The 26,437-nt window shown below is 42.4% G+C and overlaps 1 protein-coding gene across 6 annotated transcripts in view; it reads left to right on the top strand.

Moving 5' to 3' along the window:
• The first annotated feature begins 4,273 nt into the window (after nucleotides 1-4,273).
• The window catches only part of LOC115128846 (M-phase phosphoprotein 8-like), a 42,622-nt gene continuing 20,458 nt past the window's right edge, over nucleotides 4,274-26,437 (top strand). For 2 of the 6 annotated variants that reach the window (XM_029659045.2, XM_029658986.2), the window contains exons 1-7: nucleotides 4,274-4,575; nucleotides 11,520-11,726; nucleotides 12,591-13,571; nucleotides 13,721-13,808; nucleotides 15,506-15,736; nucleotides 18,015-18,137; nucleotides 19,993-20,081. In XM_029659045.2, coding sequence (XP_029514905.1) covers nucleotides 4,486-4,575; nucleotides 11,520-11,726; nucleotides 12,591-13,571; nucleotides 13,721-13,808; nucleotides 15,506-15,736; nucleotides 18,015-18,137; nucleotides 19,993-20,081 — 1,809 coding nt within the window. In that variant the 5' untranslated portion in view covers nucleotides 4,274-4,485. Of the gene's footprint in view, nucleotides 4,576-9,561; nucleotides 9,651-11,519; nucleotides 11,727-12,590; nucleotides 13,572-13,720; nucleotides 13,809-15,505; nucleotides 15,737-18,014; nucleotides 18,138-19,992; nucleotides 20,082-26,437 lie in introns of all 6 variants that reach the window. The other 4 variants (XM_065017886.1, XM_065017881.1, XM_065017876.1 and 1 more) reach the window with 4 other exon arrangements.

The raw sequence follows: 26,437 nt of genomic DNA, 5'->3' as shown, positions 1-26,437 counted from the left end.
ATTGGAAAACTGATGGAGCATTCATCAACCCGTACGGCATGACAAAGTACTCATAATGCCCTGTGGTGGTACTGAACGCGGTCTTCCACTCGTCTCCCATTTGAACATCTTGACGAACAATCTGTCCTTAAATGGCCATGTACTCTTATAATCTTCACCCTGCACAGCCAGAAGAGGACTGGCCACCCCTCAGAGCCTGGTTCCTCTCTAGGTTTGCTCCTAGGTTCCTATAATGACGCAGGATATGACCCAGATGCAGACACAGGAGGTGGATGGTTCAGTTCTCAGATAATTTATTATAACAGGGGAGCAGGCAAAGGGCAGGCAGAGGTTCGTAACCAGATCAGAGTCCAATAGGTACTGGACGGCAGACAGGCTCAGGGCAGACAGAAGTTCATAAACCAGATCAGAATCAGGCAGGTACAGAATGGCAGGCAGAAAAGTTAGAACCGGAAGAGCTATCAACAACAACAAAAAACTAGAGAGCATGGAAAACCAGGAATCACGCTGGTGACGACCTGACAATACAAAATGAACTGGCAACAGACAAACAGAAAACGCAGGTATAAATACACATGAGGTAATGGGGAAAATGGGAGACACCTGGTGGGCGGTGGAGACAAGCACAAGATGGGTGAAACAGATCAGGTGGTGACAGTTCCTGCCTTTCTAGGGAGTTTTTCCTAGCCACGGTGCTTCTACATCTGCATTGCTTGCTGTTTGGGGTTTTAGGCTGAGTTTCTGTACAGCACTTTGTGACATCTGCTGATGTAAAAAAGGGCTTTATAGATACATTTGATTGATTGATTAATTGAAGTGGCTCTCCTCATCTTGAAGTAAGAAGTATTTTGCAATTTGTGTGATATGTTACAAATCCAATTTGTGCAATAAATTACAAAGTTGGATCCCGGAGTGCATCCTTAACTGGTTTCGATTTAGAGAAGAAGAAACATGGGCATACGGACCTCCTTTTCTTAAAACACTTATCCCTTTCTTTTACTGCCAACCCACTGCCCATATTGTGTAATTTTCCATTGTACGGTGTAGATCATTAGCAGAGCATCTTTCTAATCCATCTAAATATGGAGAGTACTACTGGTATGAGGAAGTGGCTGCCTTTGACTTCTCCACCTCCCAGTGGTGTGTAGCCTGAGAGTTTGTGTTTGCTCGAAATCACACTGATATAGGGTCACCGGAAGTGTCTGAGCCTAATGGTCAGTGTAAACAGAAGACATTTGCACTCTCTCTGTCCACCAAATGATACATTTCCTGTTGCTTTTCACACTACTCCGAGCTCATAGCCCACTGGCCATCCGATCACAATATCACTTGATTGTGATCTGTGTGTTGGTTCAGTGTCTGGGAGTTTTGTTGAATCTGTGAGCAGATGTCACAAATTCCCTGAGTGATTTTCCACAGTCGGGTTAAATCACTTTATTAAACAGGTTGTTATTTTGCTCCTGCCATGTCAGTACAGCTGAGACCAGTTATGGGTGACTTACAGGTGACCTGCCCCTGTAACGGGGTGAGTGACTGGTTGCCGGGAAGTCAGGCGCAGGAGAGCAGAGATGGGTGATAACAGGAGAACTTTAATGTACACCCTGGCCCAAAGGCACAGGCGAGGCAGCACAAAGCACAACCATGGTAACATGAACCGGATAAACAAAACAAACAAACCTAGCGTAAGCCAGCCTGTAGCATAACACCCTACACAAAGAACAATTCCACACACAGACATAGGGGAAACAGAGGGTAATATACCTTTAGTCTGATGAGGGAATGTGAACCAGGTGTGTGGGAAAACAAGACAAAACAAATAGAAAATGAAAGGTGGAGCACCGACTTCAGCGGAAGTCGTGACAGCCCCAGCCTGACTGGTCAGATGAATTATACAGGTTGAGGAAGTTGTGTAAACCTGCTACTGAATGCTGGTACCACTGGTACTGGCAAATAATCTTCCATCAAAATGGCGTATGGCTTTTAAGTATGACAGAATATTGGTACCATACACACTGAGGAGTGATAAAGAATAGAAACGGGCAAATCTAAGTCTGGTAGGTCTAGTCTGTTGGCCAGTATAGTTAAAAGGCAGGTGTTATTATCAGTGGCCCGTGACGACAGTGTGGATACATAAACACAAGAACAGGAGTGTAAGACCAGTTCCAGGCTGTGTCACACATCTTGCTTATTTTTAGGTGCAGGTGCAGGGTGCATGTTATGAAACAAAATATTGGTTATGCCACCTAGTGGGTTCAATCATGAATAGCATTACTGTATAATATCTGATCATGAGAATACATTAGGTCTCAAAACACTGTGATAGCTGCCAGCAGTTATAGGCCTAGATTATGCTCATATTTATTGATGATCGATTGATTTAATGAGAATGTTGTATTCTAAAGTAAAAGTACCTTTGGAATAAAAAATTCTGGATCTTGAACATCTTTGATATAACCGGCTGATCATCACGTCTGCCAGCCCATGTACCTTTTTCCATTTTTGGAGTAGGTCTATCTCTGGACAGCACACTGGGCAGCGGCATGTGGGGCGAGGCATGTGTATTCTACTACACACTGTCTGCGCCCACTAAGTAGTGCCATGCGAGAGTTGGGTTCAATAGGGTCTGGCTCCAGCAGATATGTGTACTATCAAAAATCTAAATCAAATGGAATTTTATTGGTCGAGTACACATATTTTGCAGATGTTATTGCGGGTGTAGCGAAATGCTTATGTTCCTAGCTCCAACAGTGCAGTAATACTTAACAAAACAAAACACACAAATCCAAATAATGTAAAGAAAGGAATTAGGAAATATAAAAATACTGTATATGAATATGATTTTTATTTTATTTATCCGTTATATTACCAGGTAAGTTGACTGAGAACACATTCTCATTTACAGCAACGACCTGGGGAATAGTTACAGGGGAGAGGAGGTGGATGAATGAGCCAATTGTAAACTGGGGATTATTAGGTGACCGTGATGGTTTGAGGGCCAGATTGGGAATTTAGCCAGGACACTGGGGTTAACACCCCTACTCTTACGATAAGTGTCATGGGATCTTTAACGACCTCAGAGAGTCAGGACACCCATTTAACGTCCAATCCAAAAGACGGCACCCTAGACAGGGCAGTGTCCCCAATCACTGCCCTGGGGCATTGGGATATTTTTTAGACCAGAGGAAAGAGTGCCTCCTACTTTCCCTCCAACACCACTTCCAGCAGCATCTGGTCTCCCATCTACACATGATGGCGTGTACAGACATTATCGACAGTATATAAATAGAAAAGGTGTGTACCAGGTCTTATCGTTGTCGGTGATCAGGCCTACCACCATCGTTTTGTCTGCGAACTAAAGTAGGGTGTTTGAGTCGTGCCCGGCCATGCAGTCGTGGGCAAACAGGGAGTATGGGAAGGGACTAAGCACGCACCCCTGAGGGGCGTCAGTATGGTGAATGTGTTGTTCCGTTTATAGCAATGGTTATCAACTGTACTGCAGGGATGGAATGTAAGTTGCAGAACATTGAGGTTGTGGTGGTAGCTGCAGAGAGGTATTTGGGTGTACGAGACTTGACAGAAGAAGAGGTACAGGGTGTGTTGGTTGGTGGTGTACTGTCTTTTCAGGCTGTTGGCCTGAGGTAAGATATATACTGTAATGACCTGACTAGATCATAAATGAACAATTGTCCAGACAGAGGCTTGAGTTTGCGAATTGACGGTTTATTGAACCAACTTTACACAGGCTACTGTTTGGGCCGTAGCACACGCCAAATAGATGACAGATAACCCACAAGCCAATCGTGACCTTCTCTTGTGAAGCCCATACGTAAGAGCGAGAGAACAAAGGCTGAACCTGGTCTTAACTTCCAATGCCCAACCCCCCTCCACGCCACTCCGCCAACCACCAGGATGCCCGGCATCAGAACATTCCAGGCATTCCCGTGATTGGCAGATAGCAGGTTGATTGACATGTCGGACCCCGCGAACACCGGGTACTGGTCAGTACAACACAACCACCTCCTAGCCTAGCACATAACACACAGCTGTCTGTGCGGGTCGCTACAATACATAATAGAGTAGGGTGGTGGGATTTTTGTGAGTGTAGGGTTAGATGGTAGGGTATTGTTTTCTTAATTAAATGTTTTCTTTATCATTATTATAATATTTTTTTCAAGCAAAGTAAAAAGGAGGTATACTCCAGTGTAATAGGTGGCGGTAATACAACATTTATTGGATGCCAACTGCCTCATCGAAGAAGTCAACTGCACGAAGAAGACGCCTACTCAGTCAGCCCGCCTAGTCTATTAGCCCCCCGCTCTTTAATGTTAGTTAACCAGCTAGCCTAACATACAGTTGTTGTGGCTAACAAAGCTAATAAAAAAATGCTAACGTGTATTGTAGATAGTTAGCTATCTCAGGGCTTGGCTTTAATACCGGCGAAGGCATAATAACATAATTACTGTTGTTTATTCCTGTTACGATAAAATGGCGGAAAAGCCAGAGGCTGGCGACAGCGAAGACGAGGTTGAAGATGTTTACGAAGTGGAGAGGATTATTGACATGCGAACGGAGGAGGTACAGTAACAAAGCAAGCTTGTTGTTAACTTCGCTAACTGAACGTTGCTGCTAGCTAACAAACTACACAATTTGACAATGACAAACACTAGGAACCGTTTTGTATTAAACTAAATAACGCTATATGGCTAGCTAATGCAGAGAAACGCTCAAATGTCCACGCACAGTTCACTGATGTATAAAATTAACAGTTAGCTAACTAGCCAACCGCAAAGGAAATGTCAATGGCTGCACAACTTTGCCCAGGCATCCGACGCCCCCCTCTTTGCACGAACATTAAAGCTTGGCCAGACAGACTGGTGTTATTCTTTCATCCACTGGACTTCAGCCAGTCCCACTTGCAGAGACTTGCCAAAATAGAACAAACCCTCCGTGTTAACGCGTGTACAACCAACTCGTAACTACCTCTGTCTAGTACGCAGCTGCAGAATTCTATCTTCTGCTGTCATCTTTGTTTTTGTTATGTTGGCCATATATATCGACACTGTCTCTAGACATGTTCTATCTTCGAGCTAACTAAATACATTAGCAATGACGCTCCTTTCCCCACGGTACATAATACAATGGTACAGACTGTTCCTTTTCACGCCTATGAAAATAATGAACAAGTGATGGTGTTCTACAATAATGAGTCGGCTTTCTTTGAGTTGTGGGTACAGCCAGGTGTCCTTGCAGAACATTACACTGGTCTCTTCTAGCTGGGTTGCACTGGTTATTCAGTGCCCACCGATGAACCATCAAACAGGCAAAGCATCAATACGGGGTGAACAAGTGGGAATGAACAACAGGGGGAGTGAACAAGTGCACACTTTGGCGAAAAGGGGGTGGGAGGACTGGAGTTTGGCTAGGGTTTGTCTTCCCCTTGTCTGAGAACGGTTTACAAAGTCCCCTGAGAATCAGACAGATGGCAACCACATTTCAGTCTGGTGAGATAACCGTACTACATACAGTACACCAGGGATCATCAACTAGATTCAGCCGCCGGCTGTTTTTTTTATTGGTCAGGGGGCCGGAACATAATTACAAATCATTTGTAGACTGCAAATTGACCACAAGAAGCCCAAACAGATATGTTTGACTAAAACATAATCATTTCTTACCTTTCTTACATTTGTATACCAGCACATCGTGTCTCTCTTATTATGCGTGGGAATACTTGAACTTATGTTCAACAACAAAAAATTACACGCATTATTTTTTTTCTCTAAAAACTTGGGGGGCCAAATAAAACCATCCGCAGGCCAGTTGGGGAACCCTGCACGACACCACAGAAGAGAGCTGCTGTGTTGCCACACAAGCTGGACCAGAAGGCTCCTCTGCAGACAAGCATGTGTGTGAAATGGAGAGAGAACGGGAGAAAGAGAGGCTTGTCTGAGGCTTGTGTTTGTGATTGTCGCTCAATAGCGATTCAGTGAAATACCCAGCCCCAGCAAAGGCAAAGTTCTGGAGGGGAGGGCAATATTGGATGAGGAGGAGGGGTCTGTGTGTGTAGGGGGAGGTCTGGTGTCACTCACACAGCCAGTTCCTCTTATGTAACTGCTTTTGAGCTGAGGCATGAGAGAGGGAGAAAGGAAAACAAAGCCTCTGAGGAAGATGGAGTGGGGAGAGAGAAACCTGACTCTTTAAAAAAAATATATATTTATAATCACAACCAGCCATGCACTGCTACAGTCACACTTGTACCGCACTTGAACCAGAACACATTAATCACATGATCCAAACAAGCAAAGTCTGTCAAATTGTCAGAGAACTCTGCAGCCCCTGTCCCTTATTCCCTCTGACTGGAGCTCTCTGTTGTCCCAGTTCACTGGATAGGAGGGTGGGGACTGAAAATACTGGCTGTGTGCCACAGTGCTAGCCTTTCAACTGAATGTGTGTTTGTCTCAGACGGAGAGGTCTATGAGTAGGCATGGGTCAAATCAAATGTATTTGTCACTTGCTTTGTAGACAACAGGTGTAGACGAACAGTGCAATGCTAACATACGGGTCCGTTTCCAACAATGCAAAGTTAATACACAAGGAGTACCTGTACAGAGTCTATATGCAGGTGTACAAGGTGAGGTAATATGTACACGTAACAGGAAAATGTGATGCAGGACATTTGACCGGCAGCGTTTGAATTTAAGAAATGTACTGGACCCATATGCATTGGTTACATAACCTGATTAGGGCGTGCATCCACGGTTCTCAGAATGACAAATCACATTTAGTTTATGGTAATTCATCGTAACAGAACATGCAACTTGGATACAGCGGCGCGTGTCATTCTTACTGAATTTCGATGAGCAATTTGAAGATGTTAGAAGACATTGGCAGCAAGTCCATAAGGCTAGGGGAAGCTAAGCTTTCCTTAATGTACATTTAATTAAATTGCCAAAATGATATAGCCTAATTAGCTTACTCCTGTTTATACAGAAATAAATACAATTTAAAATAAGCTACTACACCAGAAATCATGATTTGGTCACAGAAGATTATTAGCTTTATTTTAAATCGTATTGCCTACAGTCGGAAGGGCCCGCAGTTTGGGCAGAGCGTGCTGCAAATGCCGTATAGATGATTGTTGAGTTGCGACTGTCAGTGAAAAGTGGAGAGCCAGGCATATTGCAATATTTAAATATACTATCGCAGAAAAACTGTTTGGAAAACAAATGGCTATTGCTTTAAAGAGAAGACAATGAAGACTCCAATCTGTGTTTTAATGATCAAAATAATCAACTTAATTGAGCGAATAGTATTGAATTTTATTAGCACCAGCGGAGAACATCGGCCATATCCCCGGTGAGTGTGCATATTCACTGTCTGGATTATTGTGTCGGTGCCCAATGATAAAGAGGGCATTAATATCCTCCATCAGGTTAGAGGGACGTCATATTGTATTTGTTATAGCCTAGGCCTACTCCAAGCCATTACACACAGCATTGAAGAGTCTTTTTGCCATCAGTGCTTGAGTTAGGTTATCTAATCATCATATTAGGAATAGTAGGCTCTTACATAAGTCTGCATTTTTATGGTGAAAAATTTCCCCAAAGCTTGAAATCCACACGCCGCCTATGTTAGAGTAACTGCCCATATTTTTGGCTCCCGAGTGGCGCAGCAGTCAAAGGCACTGCATCTCAGTGCTTGAGGCGTCACTGCAGACCCTGGTTCGATCCCTGGCTGTATCACAACCGGCCGTGATCGTAAGTCCCATAGGGCGGAGCACAATTGCTCCAGTGTTATCCGGGTTAGGGGAGGCCGCAGTAGGCAGTAGTGGTCGACCGATTAATCGGAATGGCCAATTAATTAGGGCCGATTTTAAGTTTTCAGAACAATCAGTAATTCGCATTTTTGGACACCGATTATGGCCGATTACATTGCACTCAGCATATGTGAAAGTGTGTGTGTGGTGCAGGGTTAGCCGGTAATAGGCGGCTTTTGTCCGATTATAAATAAATAGAAAAGCCGATAAAATTGTCTCTGGTCAATTGTCCGGGAGAAAAAGAAAAAATCCCATTGCGATAGAATTTAAGCTATAAAGCCTAAGAAGGTGTGGTATATGGCCAATATACCACGGCTGGTTTGAGTCCTGAATGCTGATTGGCTGACAGTCGTGGTATATCAGACCGTATACCACAGATATGACAAAACATGTTCTTTTACTGCTCTAATTACGTTAGTAACCAGCTTATAATAGCAATAAGGCATTTTGGGGGTTAGTGGTATATGGCCAATATACCACGGGCTGTATCCAGGCACTCCGCTTTGCATCTTGTATATTAACAGCCCTTAGCTGTGTTATATTGGTCATATACCACACTTCCTCATGCCTCATTGCTTAATTAACCTATTAATTAATGGATATACCAGTCGATGTAAAAACGTGTGACTGGTAATGCTTATCGGTCTAGGTTAATTTGCATAATCTAGTGGAATTAAATTGCAGTTTGTGTACAGTATTTGTGAATTATCCTATTAATCACACGTGCACAGCATACAGAGCCTTTGAGTGAAAAATCTGCTGCTGCCGCAGCATCTTGTGATGCTTTCAAGACAACTGGGAACTCGTAAAATACAAGGTGAAATCATGACGTCAGTTATCTTCAGTTCGGAAAGTCGAAGCTTTAGAATTAGTCCAGAATTGGAATTCCGAGTTGGATGAGCGTTTTAAAATTATTTTCGGAGTTCGTTTTTTCCCCAGTTCCCAGTTAGTTGTCTTGAAAGCACTGAAGTCAGAAGTCAGAGATTTCTGAGTTCTCAGTTGTTTTGAACAGTGCATCAAATGGCAACGGAAGACAGGCTTCATCAGCACCTCACACATCACTTTGCAATGAGCTGGAGGCGGTATGCATTTTGAAAAAGTACGTAATTGTTTGAAACCTGAACATTTTAATACATATGAGGCATGTCTTACCTTGCTTCAAAGTAGCGTATTAGATCTCCTCTTTCATTTTTTAAATGGATATTTTCATCTCTCACATGAAACTGCTTGCATGTGCAGTGCCTATTTGACAACGATGTTTTCCCGCTAATTGCATTATGGAATGAACATTCTGTATATAATTGTTTTCTGCTTATTGCACATTTATAAAGAAGACTACACAGCCAGTATAACAGTCTTTGGCCAAAATTCTGCTAGCTGACAAACTGAATCAATGTTCATTGATACTCCTGTTTTAGTAACATCTGCTCTGCGAGCAAATTGAAGAGTTGAGACATAAAAAGGGTATCATTAGAAAGGTTAACTTCTCTATCATGGTAAAATAATGTCTCTGTTTCAGTGGCCATATGACTGTTTCTGTTGGACCAAACCGCTTGTCAGAGAGGAAGAAGTGATCTCTCATATTTGTTGTGACGGGCTTCTTGTGTGTGTGTGTGTGTGTGTGTGCAAACAGAGAGGATGACTGTTTCACTCCTGCCAAAATCTGTCCAAAATAAGCCCAAGTCATTGGGACAATGACTCCCGTTGTTAGAGCGGAGACATGAGCATGTTGTCATTATATACAGATCTTTGGTGTAAATCGTAGGTGCACACAGCACAGAAGGAGCGAAGGAGACGAGATCAAAAATACAACACGAGAAGAAGCGGACATACAGTTAAGTTTACATACACTTAGGTTGGAGTAATATAAAACTCGTTTTTCAACCGCTCCACAAATTTCTTGTTAATTAACTAAATATAGTTTTGGGAAGTCGGTTAGGACATCTACTTTGTGCATGACAATTGTTTACAGACAGATTATTTCACTTATTTTGTACAATTTTATTTGTGACAACAATTGTTTACAGACAGATTAAATTTCATATACACAGGGTTCATTATAATTCACTGTATCCCAAAATTTTAGATGCCAGTGGGCTGCTCCACTGGATGTCATAAGTTTTTGTACATAAGAGCAAATGAGTTAAATGTAAATGTAAAAATGTATCTTCCAGTGCCTTTTGAAACAGCTTGGAAAATTCCAGAAAATGATGTCATGGCTTTAGAAGCTTCTGATAGGCTAATTAACATAATGTGAGTCAATTGGGGGTGTTACCTGTGGGTAACACCTCCAACCTTCAAACTCATTGCCTCTTTGCTTCACATCATGGGAAAATCAAAAGAAATCAGCCAAGACCTCAGGAAGAAAATTGTAGACCTCCACAAGTCTGGTTCATCCTTGGGAGCAATTTCCAAATGCCTGAAGGTACCACGTTCATCTCTACAAGCAATAGTACGTGAGTATAAACACCATGGGACCACGCAGCCGTCATACCGCTCAGGAAGGAGACGCATTCTGTCTCCTAGAGATGAACGTACTTTGGTGTGAAAAGTGCAAATCAATCCCGGAACAAAGCAAAGGACCTTGTGAAGATGCTGTAGGAAACGGGTACAAAAGATTCTATATCCACAGTAAAACGAGTCCTATATTGACATAACCTGAAAGGAAGCAAGGAAGAAGCCACTGCTCCAAAACCGCCATAAACATGCCAGACTATGGTTTGCAACTGCACATGGGACAAAGATCGTACTTTTTGGAGAAATGTCCTCTGGTCTGATGAAACAAAAATAGAATTGTTTGGCCATAATGACCATCATTATGTTTGGGGGAAAAAGGGGGAGGCTTGCAAGCCGAAGAACACCATCCCAACCGTGAAGCACAGGGGTCGCAGCATCATGTTGTGGGGGTGTTTTACTGCACAAAATAGATAGCATCACGAGGAAAGAAAATTATGTGGATATATTGAAGCAACATCTCAAGACATCAGTCAGGAAGTTAAAACTTGGTCACAAATGTGTCTTCTAAATGGACAATGACCCCAAGCATACTTCCAAAGTTGTGGCAAAATGGCATTGGAGTGACCTCAACCCTATAGAAAATGTGTTGGCAGAACTGAAAAAGCGTGTGCGAGCAAGGAGGCCTACAAACCTGACTCAGTTACACAAGCTCTGTCAGGAGGAATGGGCCAAAATTCACCCAACTTATTGTGGGAAGCTTGTGGAAGGCTACCTGAAACTTTAACCCAAGTAAAAACAATTTAAAGGCAATGCTACCAAATACTAATTGAGTGCATGTAAACTTCTGACCCACTGGGAATGCGATGAAAGAAATCAAAGCTGAAATAAATCATTCTCTCTTCTATTATTCTGACATTTCACATTCTTAAAATAAAGTGGTGATCCTAACTGACCTAAGACAGGGAATTTTTACTAGGATTAAATGTCAGGAATTGTGAAAAATGAGTTTAAATGTATTTGGTTAAGGTGTATGTAAACTTCCGATTTCAACTGTAAATGCTCACACAAAAAAAGTGTTTTTTACGATACAGACGTTTTGGAATATCACGTAAATGCATAAATCCAAATTAATTTGCTATATCGCCAAACCCTAACAGTCAGTCAGTTTTCATTTTCTGCAATGAAAACATTTCCAGCAAGCATTCTCATATTGCTCTCACCCACATGTATTTTTCCTTGTCTTTAGGGGGAGGTCCTGTACCGCGTTCGCTGGAAGAACTACTCATCTGACGATGACACCTGGGAGCCTGAGGCCCACCTGGAGGATTGCAGGGAGGTGCTGCTGGGCTACAAGAGGGCTCTGGCAGAGGCTAAGGTCAAGAAAGACCAAGATGCTAAGAAGGGCATGGTAAGTCCTATCCAGGAGGATCATAGCCACCATAAGAAAGGCTTGGTGAGTCTAATTGCTGGGATGGAATGTTTTAGATTTTTCTGACTGACTGTTACACTAACTACACTGACAAAAATATAAACGCAAAGTGTTGTTTATAAATGTAAAGTGTTGGTCCCGTGTTTCCTGAGCTGAAATTAGATCCCAAACATTTTTCAGATGCATTAAAATATTATTTCTCTCCAATTTTGTGCACCAATTTGTTTCCCTGTTCGTGAGCATTTCTCCTTTGCCAAGATAATCCTTCCACCTGACAGGTGTGGCATACCAAGAAGCTGATTAAACAGCATGCTCATTACACAGGTGCACCTTGTGTAATGAGGCCACTCTCAAATGTGCAGTTTTGTCACACAACACAATGCCACAGATGTCTCAAGTTTTGAGGGAGCGTTCAATTGGCATGCTGACTGTAGGAATGTCCACCAGAGCTTTTGCCAGAGAATGTACTGTTCATTTCTCTACCGTAAGTCGTTTTAGAGAATTTGGCAGTACGTCCAACCGGCCAACCGACGACTTGTAACCACGTCAGCCCTGGACCTGTTGGATCGTCTGAGACCAGCTGTCCGGACAGTTAATGAAACTGAGGAGTATTTCTGTCTCTAGTAAAGCCTTTTTGTGGGGAAAAACTATTTCTGATTGGCTGGGCCAGGCTCCCCAGTGGGTGGGCCTATGCCCTAGCAGGCCGAACCATGGCTACGCCCCTGCCCAGTCATGTGAAATCCATATATTAGGGCCCGATGAATGTATTTTAATTGGCTGTAACTCGTTGAAATTGTTGCATGTTGCGTTTATATTTTTGTTCAGTATACATTTGAGTAACTGATATCACTTTCTATGGCTGATGTGAATGTCCCCTCTTCTCTGTAGAAGCTGCCCATGAAGAGTGACGTGTTCGATGCCGACTCTGACAGTGATAAAGACAAGCCCACAGACCTGCCTGTCAAGAAAAAGAAAAAGAAGAAGCCCCAAGAAGAAGAGGCACTTCCTTCGAAGGAGAAGAGGAAAAAGAAGAAAGACAAGCGCAAGGAGGACTTCAGGCCTCGTCCGGCACCAGAGTCTGATGAAGAGGAGCTTTCCCCTCCCCCGACCCCGGGCCGCAATACCAAGATGTCAGACTCCAAGAAGAGATTTGTTGAATCTGATGAGGAAGAAGCCCCCGTGCCCTCCAAGAAGCACAGGAAGTCCAAGGAAGGAGGAAAGCATAGGAAAAAAGATAACATGGAGGAAGGGAAGAAGAAAAAGACAAAGAAGGATCAAAGGGGTGATCTGGAGTCCACCGAAGATGAGGCCACCGCCCCCCTGGAAGAGGAGCTTAGCGAGGGGCCATCTGAGTCCCAGACGGATGATACCACACCAACTGAAAAGTCTCGCAATGATGACAAGCCCAAGATTAAGAAGGGAAAGTCAGACCTGAGGCTGCAGGGCATCAAGGACTTCCTTCAGGACAGGAAAGGCAAGAAGCCGGAAACTACTTCGCCCACGCTCTCCACAAGCGGCCTTGCAAAACTCAAGAGCCTCGCCTCCTTCAAGAGCCAGAGCCGGGATGAGCCCACACCAACCTCTGACTCCAGCGACACTCCAGCCCACGTCCACAAGAAGGCCAAGGGCAAAAGCCAGGAGGCAACTTCTGCACCACCAAAAATCCCCTCGTCCTCCTCTGGTGCAGGGGCCAGCACCAGCAAGGCCCGAGAGGAGGAGTCTAAAGAGGAAGTGGGCGGGGATAAGGAACCAGCCACCTCTACTAACCTGTTTGAGAAGTTCCTGCTGAACTGTGAGGCCAAGGACCGCGTTCCCCGCAAACAGATGGTCCACCAGCCCACCCCTGCAGAGAACACTAAACCACTGAAGGTAAACCAAGCAGCTTTGCACTACATGTAGTGAGGTTAGTAAATCAACGCTGGTGGTATAGCCAGCAGCAAGGCCCTCACTGTTAGGCTTTCAGCACATCTTAAGCTGCCTCAAGTAAAATCTTAAATATATTTCTGTAAAAATTTCAGCTCATAGGGAAAGTTGAGAAAAGGACCAAGCCGACAAAGGAGTCACCTGCTCGGAAGCCAGAACCAGACAAGACCAAACATAAAGACGGTAAGAAGAGTTACAAGGTTCCATTGTAGAGGTCGACCGTTTAATCGGAATGGCCGATTTCAAGTTTTCATAACAATCGGAAATCGATATTTTTGCGCGCCGATTTTTAAAATGTTTTTATACCTTTTTATTTAACTAGGCAAGTCAGTTAAGAACACATTCTTATTTTCAATGACGGCCTAGGAACGGTGGGTTAAATAAACTTGTTCAGGGGCAGAGTGACAGATTTTCACCTTGTCAGCTCGGGGGATCCAATCTTGCAACCTGACAGTTAACTAGTCCAACGCAATAACGACCTGCCTCTCTCTCGTTGCACTGCACAAGGAGACTGCCTGTTACGCGAATGCAGTAAGCCAAGGTAAGTTGCTAGCTAGCATTAAACTTATCTTATAAAAAACAATCAATCATAATCACTAGTTAACTACAACTATGGTTGATGATATTACTAGATATTAACTAGCGTGTCCTGCGTTGCATATAATCTGACTGAGCATACAAGTATCTGACTGAGTGGTGGTAGGCAGAAGCAGGCGCGTAAACATTCATTCAAACAGCACTTTCGGGTGTTTTGCCAGCAGCTTTTCGTTGTGCTTCAAGCATTGCGCTGTTTATGACTTCAAGCCTATCAACCCCCGTGATGAGGCTAGTGTAATCGAAGTGAAATGGCTAGCTAGTTAGCGTGCGCTAATAGCGTTTCAAACGTCACTCGCTCTGAGCCTTCTAGTAGTTGTTCCCCTTGCTCTGCATGGGTAACGCTGCTTCGATGGTGGATGTTGTCATTGTGTTGCTGGTTTGAGCCCGGGGAGGAGCGAGGAGAGGGACGGAAGCTATACTGTTACACTGGCAATACTAAAGTGACTATAAGAACATCCAATAGTCAAAGGTTAATGAAATACAAATGGTATAGAGGGAAATAGTCCTATAATTCCTATAATAACTACAACCTAAAACTTCTTACCTGGGAATATTGAAGACTCATGTTAAAAGGAACCACCAGCTTTCATATGTTCTCATGTTCTGAGCAAGGAACTGAAACGTTAGCTTTCTTACATAGCACATATTTCACTTTCTTCTCCAACACTTTGTTTTTGCATTATTTAAACCAAATTGAACATGTTTCATTATTTACTTGAGGCTAATTTGAATTTATTGATGTATTATATTAAGTTAAAATAAGTGTTCATTCAGTATTGTTGTAATTGTCATTATTACAAATACATTTTTTTATTATAAATCGGCCCATTAATCAGTATCGGCTTTTTGGTCCTCCAATAATCGGTATCGGTATCAGCGTAGAAAAATCATAATCGGACGACCTCTATTCCATTGTTAAGCTTACACTATCTGGCAGGGGTGTGAAACGCATTCCATGGAGGGCCTAGTGTCTGCTGGTTTAAGTTTTTTCCTTTCAATTAAGACCTAGACAACCAGGTAAGGAGTTCCTTACTAATTAGTTACCTTAATTAATCAATCAAGTACAAGGGAGAAGCAAAAACCCGCAGCAACTCTGCCCTCTGTAGAATGAGTTTGACAAGTGCTATAGGGCTTTCATTGAATTACCGAAAAATGTAGTGGACGCAGCCACTACATAGTGACTCAACAAAGACTTTTTAACTGACATGATGCCTGTTGCATATTCCACCTTTTGTTTATTTTCACTTAACTAAAAGTATTTGTTCCTCTCCTCTAATTAATAGCATTTCGGCCCAGTCAGAGCCCTGCTGCTGTGGAGACTAGTGACAAGGCAGAGGATGAACACGCCCAGAAGTCAAAGTTTGGTGGAGATGAACGGAGGGAAGAGGCTCAACGCTTGGAGAGGAGGACCCAAGACGATGACAGAAGGAGGAGGAGGAGGGAAGACAGCGAGCCACGCCTCTTCATCGCCTGCGACGACAATCAAGACGCCTTGGAGAGCGCCGACAAGTCTGGTACGCCACAACCATCTCGCATGGAAAAGTCAACACACATACACACACTCAGTGTAGACATGCATCCATTACAAAAATACCATATTGCTTACACCTACCCTAGGGCTGTTACGTATTACCACCATACCGGCGGTCACGAATCATGACTGCAGCCAAATTCCACGTGACTGTTTAGTCGCAGTAACTAGGCTTCTCCAAAACTGCTCTGATGCGGCTGATGGTCGTTAATAGCCCACCAAACTTTCTCACTGCCAGTCACTAATGGCCAGGTACTCAACGCTCTATTGTCCCTCTAATCACTATGACATCAATGTAATTGAAAATCTAATCAAACTCTTCGTGAGAGCTCATGAACTCATGTTGCGGCAACATTTCTATAGGCTATGCAATTGTGTGAGAAAACAGAATTTTGATGGCGGCCTCTATTAAAAAGAGGAGGATCCCACCAGCTTTCTTTAAGCTAGGCCTACTATATTTATTTTTCTACTTTCCTAATATTAAGCACATTAATTTGCTTTACAACAGGAGTGGCTTAAATGAACCGTGGGAAAAGCCTCCTCCATTCGCTATTTATGTTCCGACAGGTCCATGATAATTTCACACATATAATACTTATTATACACTACCGTTCAAAAGTTTGGGGTCACTTAGAAATGTCCTTGTTTTTGAAAGAAAATCACTTTTTTTGTCCATTTAAAATAACATGAAATTGATCAGAAATACAGTGTAGACATTGTTAATGTTGTAAATGTCTATTGTAGCAGAAAAAGGCTGATTTTTAATGGATTATCTACATAGGCGTACAGAGAACCATTTTCAGCAAACACCAGTCCTGTGTTCCAATGACATGTTGTGTTAGCTAATCCAAGTTTATAATTTTAAAGGTTTACAGCTGAAAACTGTTGTGCTGATTTAAAGAAGCAATAAAATTGGCCTTCTTTAAACTAGTTGAGTATCTGAGGCATAAGCATTTGTGGGTTGGATTACAGGCTCAAAATGGCCAGAAACAAAGAACTTTCTTCTGAAACTGTCTATTCTTGTTATGAGAAATGAAGGCTATTCCATGTGAGAAATTGCCAAGAAACTGAAGATCTCGTACAACGCTGTGAACTACTCCCTTCACAGAACAGTGCAAACTGGCTCTAACCAGAATAGAAAGAGGAGTGGGAGGCCCAGGTGCACAATTGAGCAAGAGAACAAGTACATTAGAGTGACTGGTGCCAGTAAAATAGGATATACTGTTGTTCACTATATTAAGTTGAGGATTTTGATAACTAAAATACATCAGTATTTTCATTTTCTTCTCTTTACAGCAATAACTATTTGCTTTCCAAACTATGTTTTCCCGTGATTGTATTTTGAAATATTGCAATGTCTGGTTTGGCCTCTTTTCAGACAGTCACAACTCAAAAAGAATCTGCCCAAATTGCATACTGCCTTTCCTTCTGACTGAAGGAAATACTATTTAAAATAATCCACACCTTATTTTTTTTTTTTAAAGAAGCTAATGATCCAAATCATGCTTTAGTAGCCTATTTTGAATTATTTTATTTCTGTGTGTAGACAGGAGTAGGCTAATTAGGCTATATAATTTGGGCAATTTACTTCAGGAAAAGCTTCCCCTAGCCTTATGGACATGCTGCCTATGCTAGCATATTAAAACGTAGCCGCATGTAACCTCCATTCGCTATTCGAGTGCAGGCTACTGATGACGTTGTTTTGCACACTCCCTCCGAAAACGTTTGGAGAAAATGTCCTATTTTATTTAGCTATGTTCAATTGTATTCTTTGTAGTATAAAATAATGCCACGGAATTCTATGCAAATCTTGTCTGCTAAATGAGCTAGTGTAGCCCACAGCCATATGGCATAGCCACATCAGGGCCTAACATCAGGACAACTCAGAATATGCTATTCTGTTCTTTTGAAATAGGCTACATTTTCTTCATATATTTCTTTAGACCTGTCTAAAATAAATAATGGATTTGTTGTGTTGGTGTAGGCTATATTTAATTGATTTATTTGACTTTTTAAAATGTAGATGTTCCAACTGTCTGCATTAGTGGCTTGTAGGCTATGCGTGGAAACCAGGAGACGCTAAACGTGTTTATTATAATTAACGGTCAATGAGACCCGCAGTTGTTTGCATGACAATCATCATGACCGCCACAGCACTACACCTATCCAATCCTTTCAGATCTAGGAGTAGTGGCTGTTTCTGGACAGAGGCCCTCCAAATGGCCATGTGAAATAATACTGATGTGGTTTGTGACTAACAGACAAAGGACAAGCCTCTCTTAACCTTGGAATGGACCTCAACTTGGACTGGATGACACTGGAGGACTTTCAGAAACATTTGAACGGAGAGGATGAGATTCTCTCTGCTCCACCGCTATCTCCCAGTAAGTGTCTACCATAAAATTTGAACATTAGAATGGGAATAAACATTCAAATGGTGGTATAAAAGGTCAGACATTTTAGTCAGGGAGTTGGTCAACCATGGTTTGCCAGTGCTGTGATAAAAGCTAGCTAACAGACCAGTTTTAGAGGAACGATTACATTAATTTGACAAATTAACTGCCAATATGCCAACATTCCATTCAAACAATGCAGTCAATCTAAAGCCATACACTGACTGAAATCAGTTGATTATACGACTGACAAGTTGTAAAAGTACTGATTATTGTATTTAAATCTTTTAAATGTAACCTTTATTTAAGTAGGCAAGTCAGTTAAGAACAAATTCTTATTTACAATGACAGCCTACACCGCCAAACCCGGACGATGCTGAGCCAATTGTGCGCCACCCTATGGCACTCCCAATCATGGCTGTTTGTGATACAGCCTGGAATCGAACCAGGGTGTCTCTAGTGACGCCTCTAGCCCTGTTATATAATAGTACTGAGAAATGTATGGTCTGTTTACATATATTTTGGATGCTATTTATACAGAATATGTGTATAAAACCCATATAAACTATTTATAATTATATGACAAAATTTTAGGTTGACACTAATTCTATTACACAATTTCTGATATACAGTTGAAGTCGGAAGTTTACATGCACTTTAGCCAAATACATTTAAACTCAGTTTTTCACAATTCCTGACATTGAATCCTAGTAAAAATTCCCTGTCTTAGGGCAGTTAGGATCACCACTTTTTTTTAAGAATGTGAAATGTCAGAATAATAGTGGAGAGAATTATTTATGTCAGCTTTTATTTCTTTCATCACATTCCCAGTGGGTCAGTAGTTTACATACACTCAATTAGTATTTGGTAGCATTGCCTATAAATTGTTTAACTTGGGTCAAACGTTTTGGGTAGCCTTCCACAAGCTTCCCACAATAAGTTAGGTGAATTTTAGCCCATTCCTCCTGACAGAGCTGGTGTAACTGAGTCAGGTTTGTAGGCCTCCTTGCATAACAATGGTCATTATAGCCAAAAAAATCTGTGTTTGTTTCATCAGACCAGAGGACATTTCTCCAAAAAGTATGATCTTTGTCTCCATGTGCAGTTACAAACCGTAGTCTGGCATGTTTTATGGCGATTCTGGAACGGTGGCTTCTTCCTTGCTGAGCGGCCTTTCAGGTTATGTTGATATTGGGACTCGTTTTACTGTGGATATAGATACTTTTGTACCGGTTTCCTCCAGCATCTTCACAAGGTCCTTTGCTGTCGTTCTGGGATTGATTTGCACTTTTCGCACCAAAGTACGTTAATCTCTAGGAGACAGAACGCATCTCCTTCCTGAGCGGTATGACGGCTGCGTGGTCCCATGGTGTTTATACTTGCGTACTATTGTTTGTACAGATGAATGTGGTACCTTCAGCCGTTTGGAAAATGCACAAAGTATATGTCCTAACTGACTTGCCAAAACTATAGTTTGTTAACAAGAAATTTGTGGAATGGTTGAAAAACTAGTTTTAATGACTCCACCCTAAGTGTATGTAAACTTCTGACTTCAACTGTATCACATGCCTTTATTTTATTTTCCTACATAAATCAAATCTGGATTATTCCTCTACTGCCATTAATTCCAATTAGACTGGTTTGGATTTGCCATTTTCACCCCATTCTGGAACTTTGAGGGTTTATGACACAACCCCTCTAGTAAGTTAGTTTAATATGTTGTCTTACCCTCTCTCTCATGTTTTCCCAGATGTCTCTCAACACCGGTTGTACGTGAACCGCTCGCTTCCACACACTATGTACATAGATGTAGACAACTACTGATGTGAATCTATGTGTCTCTCAGGTGAGCTGCGGGATGCAGTGAAAAGCGGGGATTACATGTCTGTGAAACTTGCACTCAATTCCAAAGAGGATTACAATCTAGACCAGGAGGTACGTTCCGTGTTCTAAATCATATTTTTAGCCCAATCCCAGAGTACCTGTCACCGGCATTCTCCTCCCCGTTTCCCTCCTGTCTTTGGGGATCCCCAGCTGTTCCACATATTTATTCAGCACTAACTTTTCACAACTAGTCAAATAAAGATGTTTAACTTTTGTTAAGGTAGCCTATGTATGTGGTCATACTTGTGAGTTCATTCAAATGAGGACACTCTTCTCACAAGCATTAGCCTGGTTCCCGGGTTTTGAAACGTTTACATACATTAACCAACTTGGGTGACAACAGATCCGCTTTTAAAGTTTACGTTAACTATTGGATTTACAAATCAAATCAAATTTTATTTGTCACATACACATGGTTAGCAGATGTTAATGCGAGTGTAGCGAAATGCTTGTGCTTCTAGTTCCGACAATGCAGTAATAACCAACAAGTAATCTAACTAACAATTCCAAAACTACTGTCTTATACACAGTGTAAGGGGATAAAGAATATGTACATAAAGATATATGAATGAGTGATGGTACAGAGCAGCATAGGCAAGATACAGTAGATGGTATCGAGTACAGTATATACATATGAGATGAGTATGTAAACAAAGTGGCATAGTTAAAGTGGCTAGTGATACATGTATTACATAAGGATGATATAGAGTACAGTATATACGTATGCATATGAGATGACTAATGTAGGGTATGTAACATTATATTAGGTAGCATTGTTTAAAGTGGCTAGTGATATATTTTACATTTCCCATCAATTCCCATTATTAAAGTGGCTGGAGTTGAGTCAGTGTCAGTGTGTTGGCAGCAGCCACTCAATGTTAGTGGTGGCTGTTTAACAGTCTGATGGCCTTGAGATAGAAGCTGTTTTTCAGTCTCTCGGTCCCAGCTTTGATGCACCTGTACTGACCTCTCCTTCTGGATGATAGCGGGGTGAACAGGCAGTGGCTCGGGTGGTTGTTGTCCTTGATGATCTTTATGGCCTTCCTGTAACATCGGGTGGTGCAGGTGTCCTGGAGGGCAGGTAGTTTGCCCCCGGTGATGCGTTGTGCAGACCTCACTACCCTCTGGAGAGCCTTACGGTTGAGGGCGGAGCAGTTGCCGTACCAGGCGGTGATACAGCCCACCAGGATGCTCTCGATTGTGCATCTGTAGAAGTTTGTGAGTGCTTTTGGTGACAAGCCAAATTTCTTCAGCCTCCTGAGGTTGAAGAGGCGCTGCTGCGCCTTCTTCACGATGCTGTCTGTGTGAGTGGACCAATTCAGTTTGTCTGTGATGTGTATGCCGAGGAACTTAAAACTTACTACCCTCTCCACTACTGTTCCATCGATGTGGATAGGGGGGTGTTTCCTCTGCCGGTTCCTGAAGTCCACAATCATCTCCTTAGTTTTGTTGACGTTGAGTGTGAGGTTATTTTCCTGACACCACACTCCAAGGGCCCTCACCTCCTCCCTGTAGGCCGTCTCGTCGTTGTTGGTAATCAAGCCTACCACTGTTGTGTCGTCCGCAAACTTGATGATTGAGTTGGAGGCGTGCGTGGGTGAACAGGGAGTACAGGAGAGGACTCAGAACGCACCCTTGTAGGGCCCCAGTGTTGAGGATCAGCGGGGTGGAGATGTTGTTGCCTACCCTCACTACCTGTGGGCGGCCCGTCAGGAAGTCCAGTACCCAGTTGCACAGGGCGGGGTCGAGACCCAGGGTCTCGAGCTTGATGACGAGCTTGGAGGGTACTATGGTGTTGAATGCCGAGCTGTAGTCGATGAACAGCATTCTCACATAGGTATTCCTCTTGTCCAGATGGGTTAGGGCAGTGTGCAGTGTGGTTGAGATTGCATCGTCTGTGGACCTATTTGGGCGGTAAGCAAATTGGAGTGGGTCTAGGGTGTCAGGTAGGGCGGAGGTGATATGGTCCTTGACTAGTCTCTCAAAGCACTTCATGATGACGGAAGTGAGTGCTACGGGGCGGTAGTCGTTTAGCTCAGTTACCTTAGCTTTCTTGCGAACAGGAACAATGGTGGCCCCCTTGAAGCATGTGGGAACAGCAGACTGGTATAGGGATTGATTGAATATGTCCGTAAACACACCGGCCAGCTGGTCTGCGCATGCTCTGAGGGCGCAGCTGGGATGCCGTCTGGGCCTGCAGCCTTGCGAGGGTTAACACGTTTAAATGTCTTACTCACCTCGGCTGCAGTGAAGGAGAGTCCGCATGTTTTCGTTGCAGGCCGTGTCAGTGGCACTGTATTGTCCTCAAAGCGGGCAAAAAAGTTATTTAGTCTGCCTGGGAGCAAGACATCCTGGTCCGTGACTGGGCTGGTTTTCTTCTTGTAGTCCGTGATTGACTGTAGACCCTGCTACATACCTCTTGTGTCTGAGCCGTTGAATTGAGATTCTACTTTGTCTCTATACTGACGCTTAGCCTTGCGGAGGGAATAGCTGCACTGTTTGTATTCGGTCATGTTACCAGTCACCTTGCCCTGATTAAAAGCAGTGGTTCGCGCTTTCAGTTTCACGCAAATGCTGCCATCAATCCACGGTTTCTGGTTAGGGAATGTTTTAATCGTTGCTATGGGAACGACATCTTCAACGCACGTTCTAATGAACTCGCACACCGAATCAGCGTATTCGTCAATGTTGTTATCTGACATATCCCAGTGCACGTGATGGAAGCAGTCTTGGAGTGTGGAGTCAGCTTGGTCGGACCAGCGTTGGCAGACCTTAGCGTGGGAGCTTCTTTTTTTTAGTTTCTGTCTGTAGGCAGGGATCAACAAAATGGAGTCGTGGTCAGCTTTTCCGAAAGGAGGGTGGGGCAGGGCCTTATATGCGTCGCGGAAGTTAGAGTAACAATGATCCAAGGTTTTTCCACCCCTGGTTGCGCAATCGATATGCTGATAAAATTTAGGGAGTCTTGTTTTCAGATTAGCCTTGTTAAAATCCCCAGCTACAATGAATGCAGCCTCCGGATAAATGGATTCCAGTTTGCAAAGAGTCAAATAAAGTTTGTTCAGAGCCATCAATGTGTCTGCTTGGGGGGGATATATACGGCTGTGATTATAATCGAAGAGAATTCTCTTGGTAGATAATGCGGTCTTTGATTGTGAGGAATTCTAAATCAGGTGAACAGAAGGATTTGAGTTCCTGTATGTTTCTTTCATCACACCATGTCTCGTTAGCCATAAGGCATACGCCCCCGCCCCTCTTCTTACCAGAAAGATGTTTGTTTCTGTCGGCGCGATGCGTGGAGAAACCCGCTGGCTGCACCGCCTCCGATAGCGTCTCTCCAGTGAGCCATGTTTCCGTGAAGCAAAGAACGTTACAGTCTTTGATGTCCCTCTGGAATGCTACCCTTGCTCGGATTTCATCAACCTTGTTGTCAAGAGACTGGACATTGGCGAGAAGAATGCTAGGGAATGGTGCACGATGTGCCCGTCTCCGGAGTCTGACCAGAAGACCGCCTCGTTTCCCTCTTTTACGGAGTCGTTTTTTTGGGTCGCCGCATGGGATCCATTCCGTTGTCCTGGTTGAAAGGCAGAACACAGGATCCGCGTCGCGAAAATCATATTCTTGGTCGTACTGATGGTGAGTTGACGCTGATCTTATATTCAGTAGTTCTTCTCGACTGTATGTAATGAAACCTAAGATGACCTGGGGTACTAATGTAAGAAATAACACGTAAAAAAACTAAAAACTGCATAGTTTCCTAGGAACGCGAAGCGAGGCGGCCATCTCTATCGGCACACAAGTTCGGCGCACAAGTTCACTACCGGTCAAAAGTTTTAGAACACCTACTCATTAAAGGGTTTTTATTTTATTTTTACTATTTTCTACATTGTAGAGAAATAGTGAAGACATCAAATCTATGGAATAACACATGGAATCATGTAGTAACCAAAAAAGTGTTAAACAAATCAAAATAGATCTTATATTTGAGATTCTTCAAATAGTCACCCTTTGCCTTGATGACAGGCATTTCAATTAACAGGTGTACCTTCTTAACAGTTCATTTGTGTAATTTCTTTCCTTCTTAATTAAACTTCTTAGGGCTCCAATTTATTTATTTTTATTTTACCTTTATTTTACTAGGCAAGTCTGTTAAGAACAAATTCTTATTTTCAATGACGGCCTAGGAACAGTGGGTTAACTGCCTGTTCAGGGGCAGAACGACAGATTTATACCTTGTCAGCTCAGGGATTCGAACTTGCAACCTTTCGGTTACTAGTCCAACGCTCTAACCACTAGGCTACCCTGCCGCCCCGTTAACGGGATTGATATGACAACAGCCAGTGAAAGTGCAGGGCGCCAAATTCAAAACAATAAATCTCATAATTAAAATTCCTCGAACATACATATATCTTATACCATTTTAAAGGTAATCTTGTTGTTAATCCCACAGTGTCCGATTTCAAATAGGCTTTACAGCGAAAGCGCCACAAACGATTATGTTAGGTCACCACCAACTCACAGAAAAATTCTGCCATTTATCCAGCCAAAGAGAGGAGTCACAAAAAGCACAAAGAGATAAAATGAATCACTAACATTTGATGATCTTCATTAGATGACACTCATAGGACTTCATGTTACACAATACATATATGTTTTGTTTGATAAAGTTCATATTTATATAAAACAATCTCAGTATACGCGCGTTACGTTCACTAGTTACAAAAACATCCGGTGATATTGCAGAGAGCCACATCATTTTACAGAAATACTCATTATAAATGTTGATAAATACAATTGTTAGACATGGAAATATAGATGTACCTCTCCGTAACCTTTTTGGGATAGGGGGCAGCATTTTCACTTTTGGATGAATAGCGTGCCCAGAGTGGTAATATATGCATATTATTATTTTCATTATTATTGGACAGAAAACATTCTGAAGTTTCTAAAACTGTTTGAATGATGTCTGTATATATCAGAACTCATATGGCAGGCGAAAACCTGAGAAAAATCCAACCAGGAAGTGGGACATCTGAGGTTTGTAGTTTTTCGAAGCTTGGCCTACCGAAAACACATTGAGATATGGATGAGGTTGCACTTCCTAGGGCTTCCACTAGATGTCAACCGTCTTTTGAAACTTGAATGAGGATTCTACTATAAAGGAGGGGCTCATGGGACCTCTTTGAGTCTGTGGTCTGGCAGAGAGCCTTAATCTCATGACGCGCGCTCCCGACAGAGTTACCTCTCGTTCCAGTGCTTCTCTGAAGCCAAAAGAATTCTCCGGTTGTAACATTATAGATGTTTTATGTTAAAAACATCTTAACTATTTATTCCGTACATCGTTTGACATGTTTCTGAAGGGCTGTAACGGAACTTTTCTAGTTTTTGTCTGGATGAAATGCTCGTGCCTCATGAAGATGGATTACTGGGCTGAACACTCTAACAACAAGTGGCAATTTGGACATAAATTATGGAACTTTATGGAACAAATCAGACATTTATTGTCAAACTGGGATTCCTGGGAGTGCCTTCTGATGAAGATCATCAAAGGTAAGTGAATATTTATGGTGTTGTTTCTAACTTTGTTGTTTCCAAAATGGCGGATATTCCTGTGGCTGTTTTTTGTTCTGAGCGCCGTTCTCATATTTAGCTTTTTCCGTAAAGTTATTTTGAAATCTGACACAGCGGTTGCATTAAGGAGAAGTCTATCTTTAATTCTGTGAATAACACTAGTATCTTTTATCAATGTTTATTATGAGTATTTCTGCAACATCACCGGAAGTTTGGAATCAAACATTATTGCACGTAAGGCACCAATGTAAACTGAGATTTTTTTATATAAATATGCACATTATCGAACAAAACATACATGTATTGTGTAACATGATGTCCTATGAGTGTCATCTGATGAAGATCATCAAAGGTTAGTGATTAATTTTATCTATATTTCTGCTTTTTGTTAGTCCTATCTTTGGCTGGAAAAAATGTCTGTGTGTTTTTTCGACTTGGCGGTGATCTAACATCATATGTTGTGCTTTAGCTGTAAAGCATTTTTGAAATAGGACACGGGTAAATTAACAAGATGTTTATCTTTCATTTCCTGTATTGGACTTGTTAATGTGTGAAAGTTACATATTTCTAAAAAGTATTTTTGAATTTCGCGTGCTGCCTTTTCAGCGGAATTTTGTCAAGGGGTTCCGCTAGAAAGGTTAATGCAACTGCTGTGTCAGATTTTTGAAAAACTTTACGGAAAAAGCAAACCATTCAATAATCTGAGACGGCGCTCAGAAAAGGAAAAAAACAATTATCCGCCATGTTGGAGTCAACAGAAATCAGAAATAACATTAATATTCCCTTACCTTTGACGATCTTCATCAGAATGCACTCCCAGGGATCCTAGTTCCACAATA

The sequence above is a fragment of the Oncorhynchus nerka genome, linkage group LG1, assembly GCF_034236695.1.
Source record: "Oncorhynchus nerka isolate Pitt River linkage group LG1, Oner_Uvic_2.0, whole genome shotgun sequence".
In the NCBI taxonomy this organism is placed as follows: Eukaryota; Metazoa; Chordata; class Actinopteri; order Salmoniformes; family Salmonidae; genus Oncorhynchus; species Oncorhynchus nerka.
The sequence above is the reverse complement of the archived record's forward strand: the minus strand, read 5'-3'. Positions and strand labels throughout refer to the sequence as shown.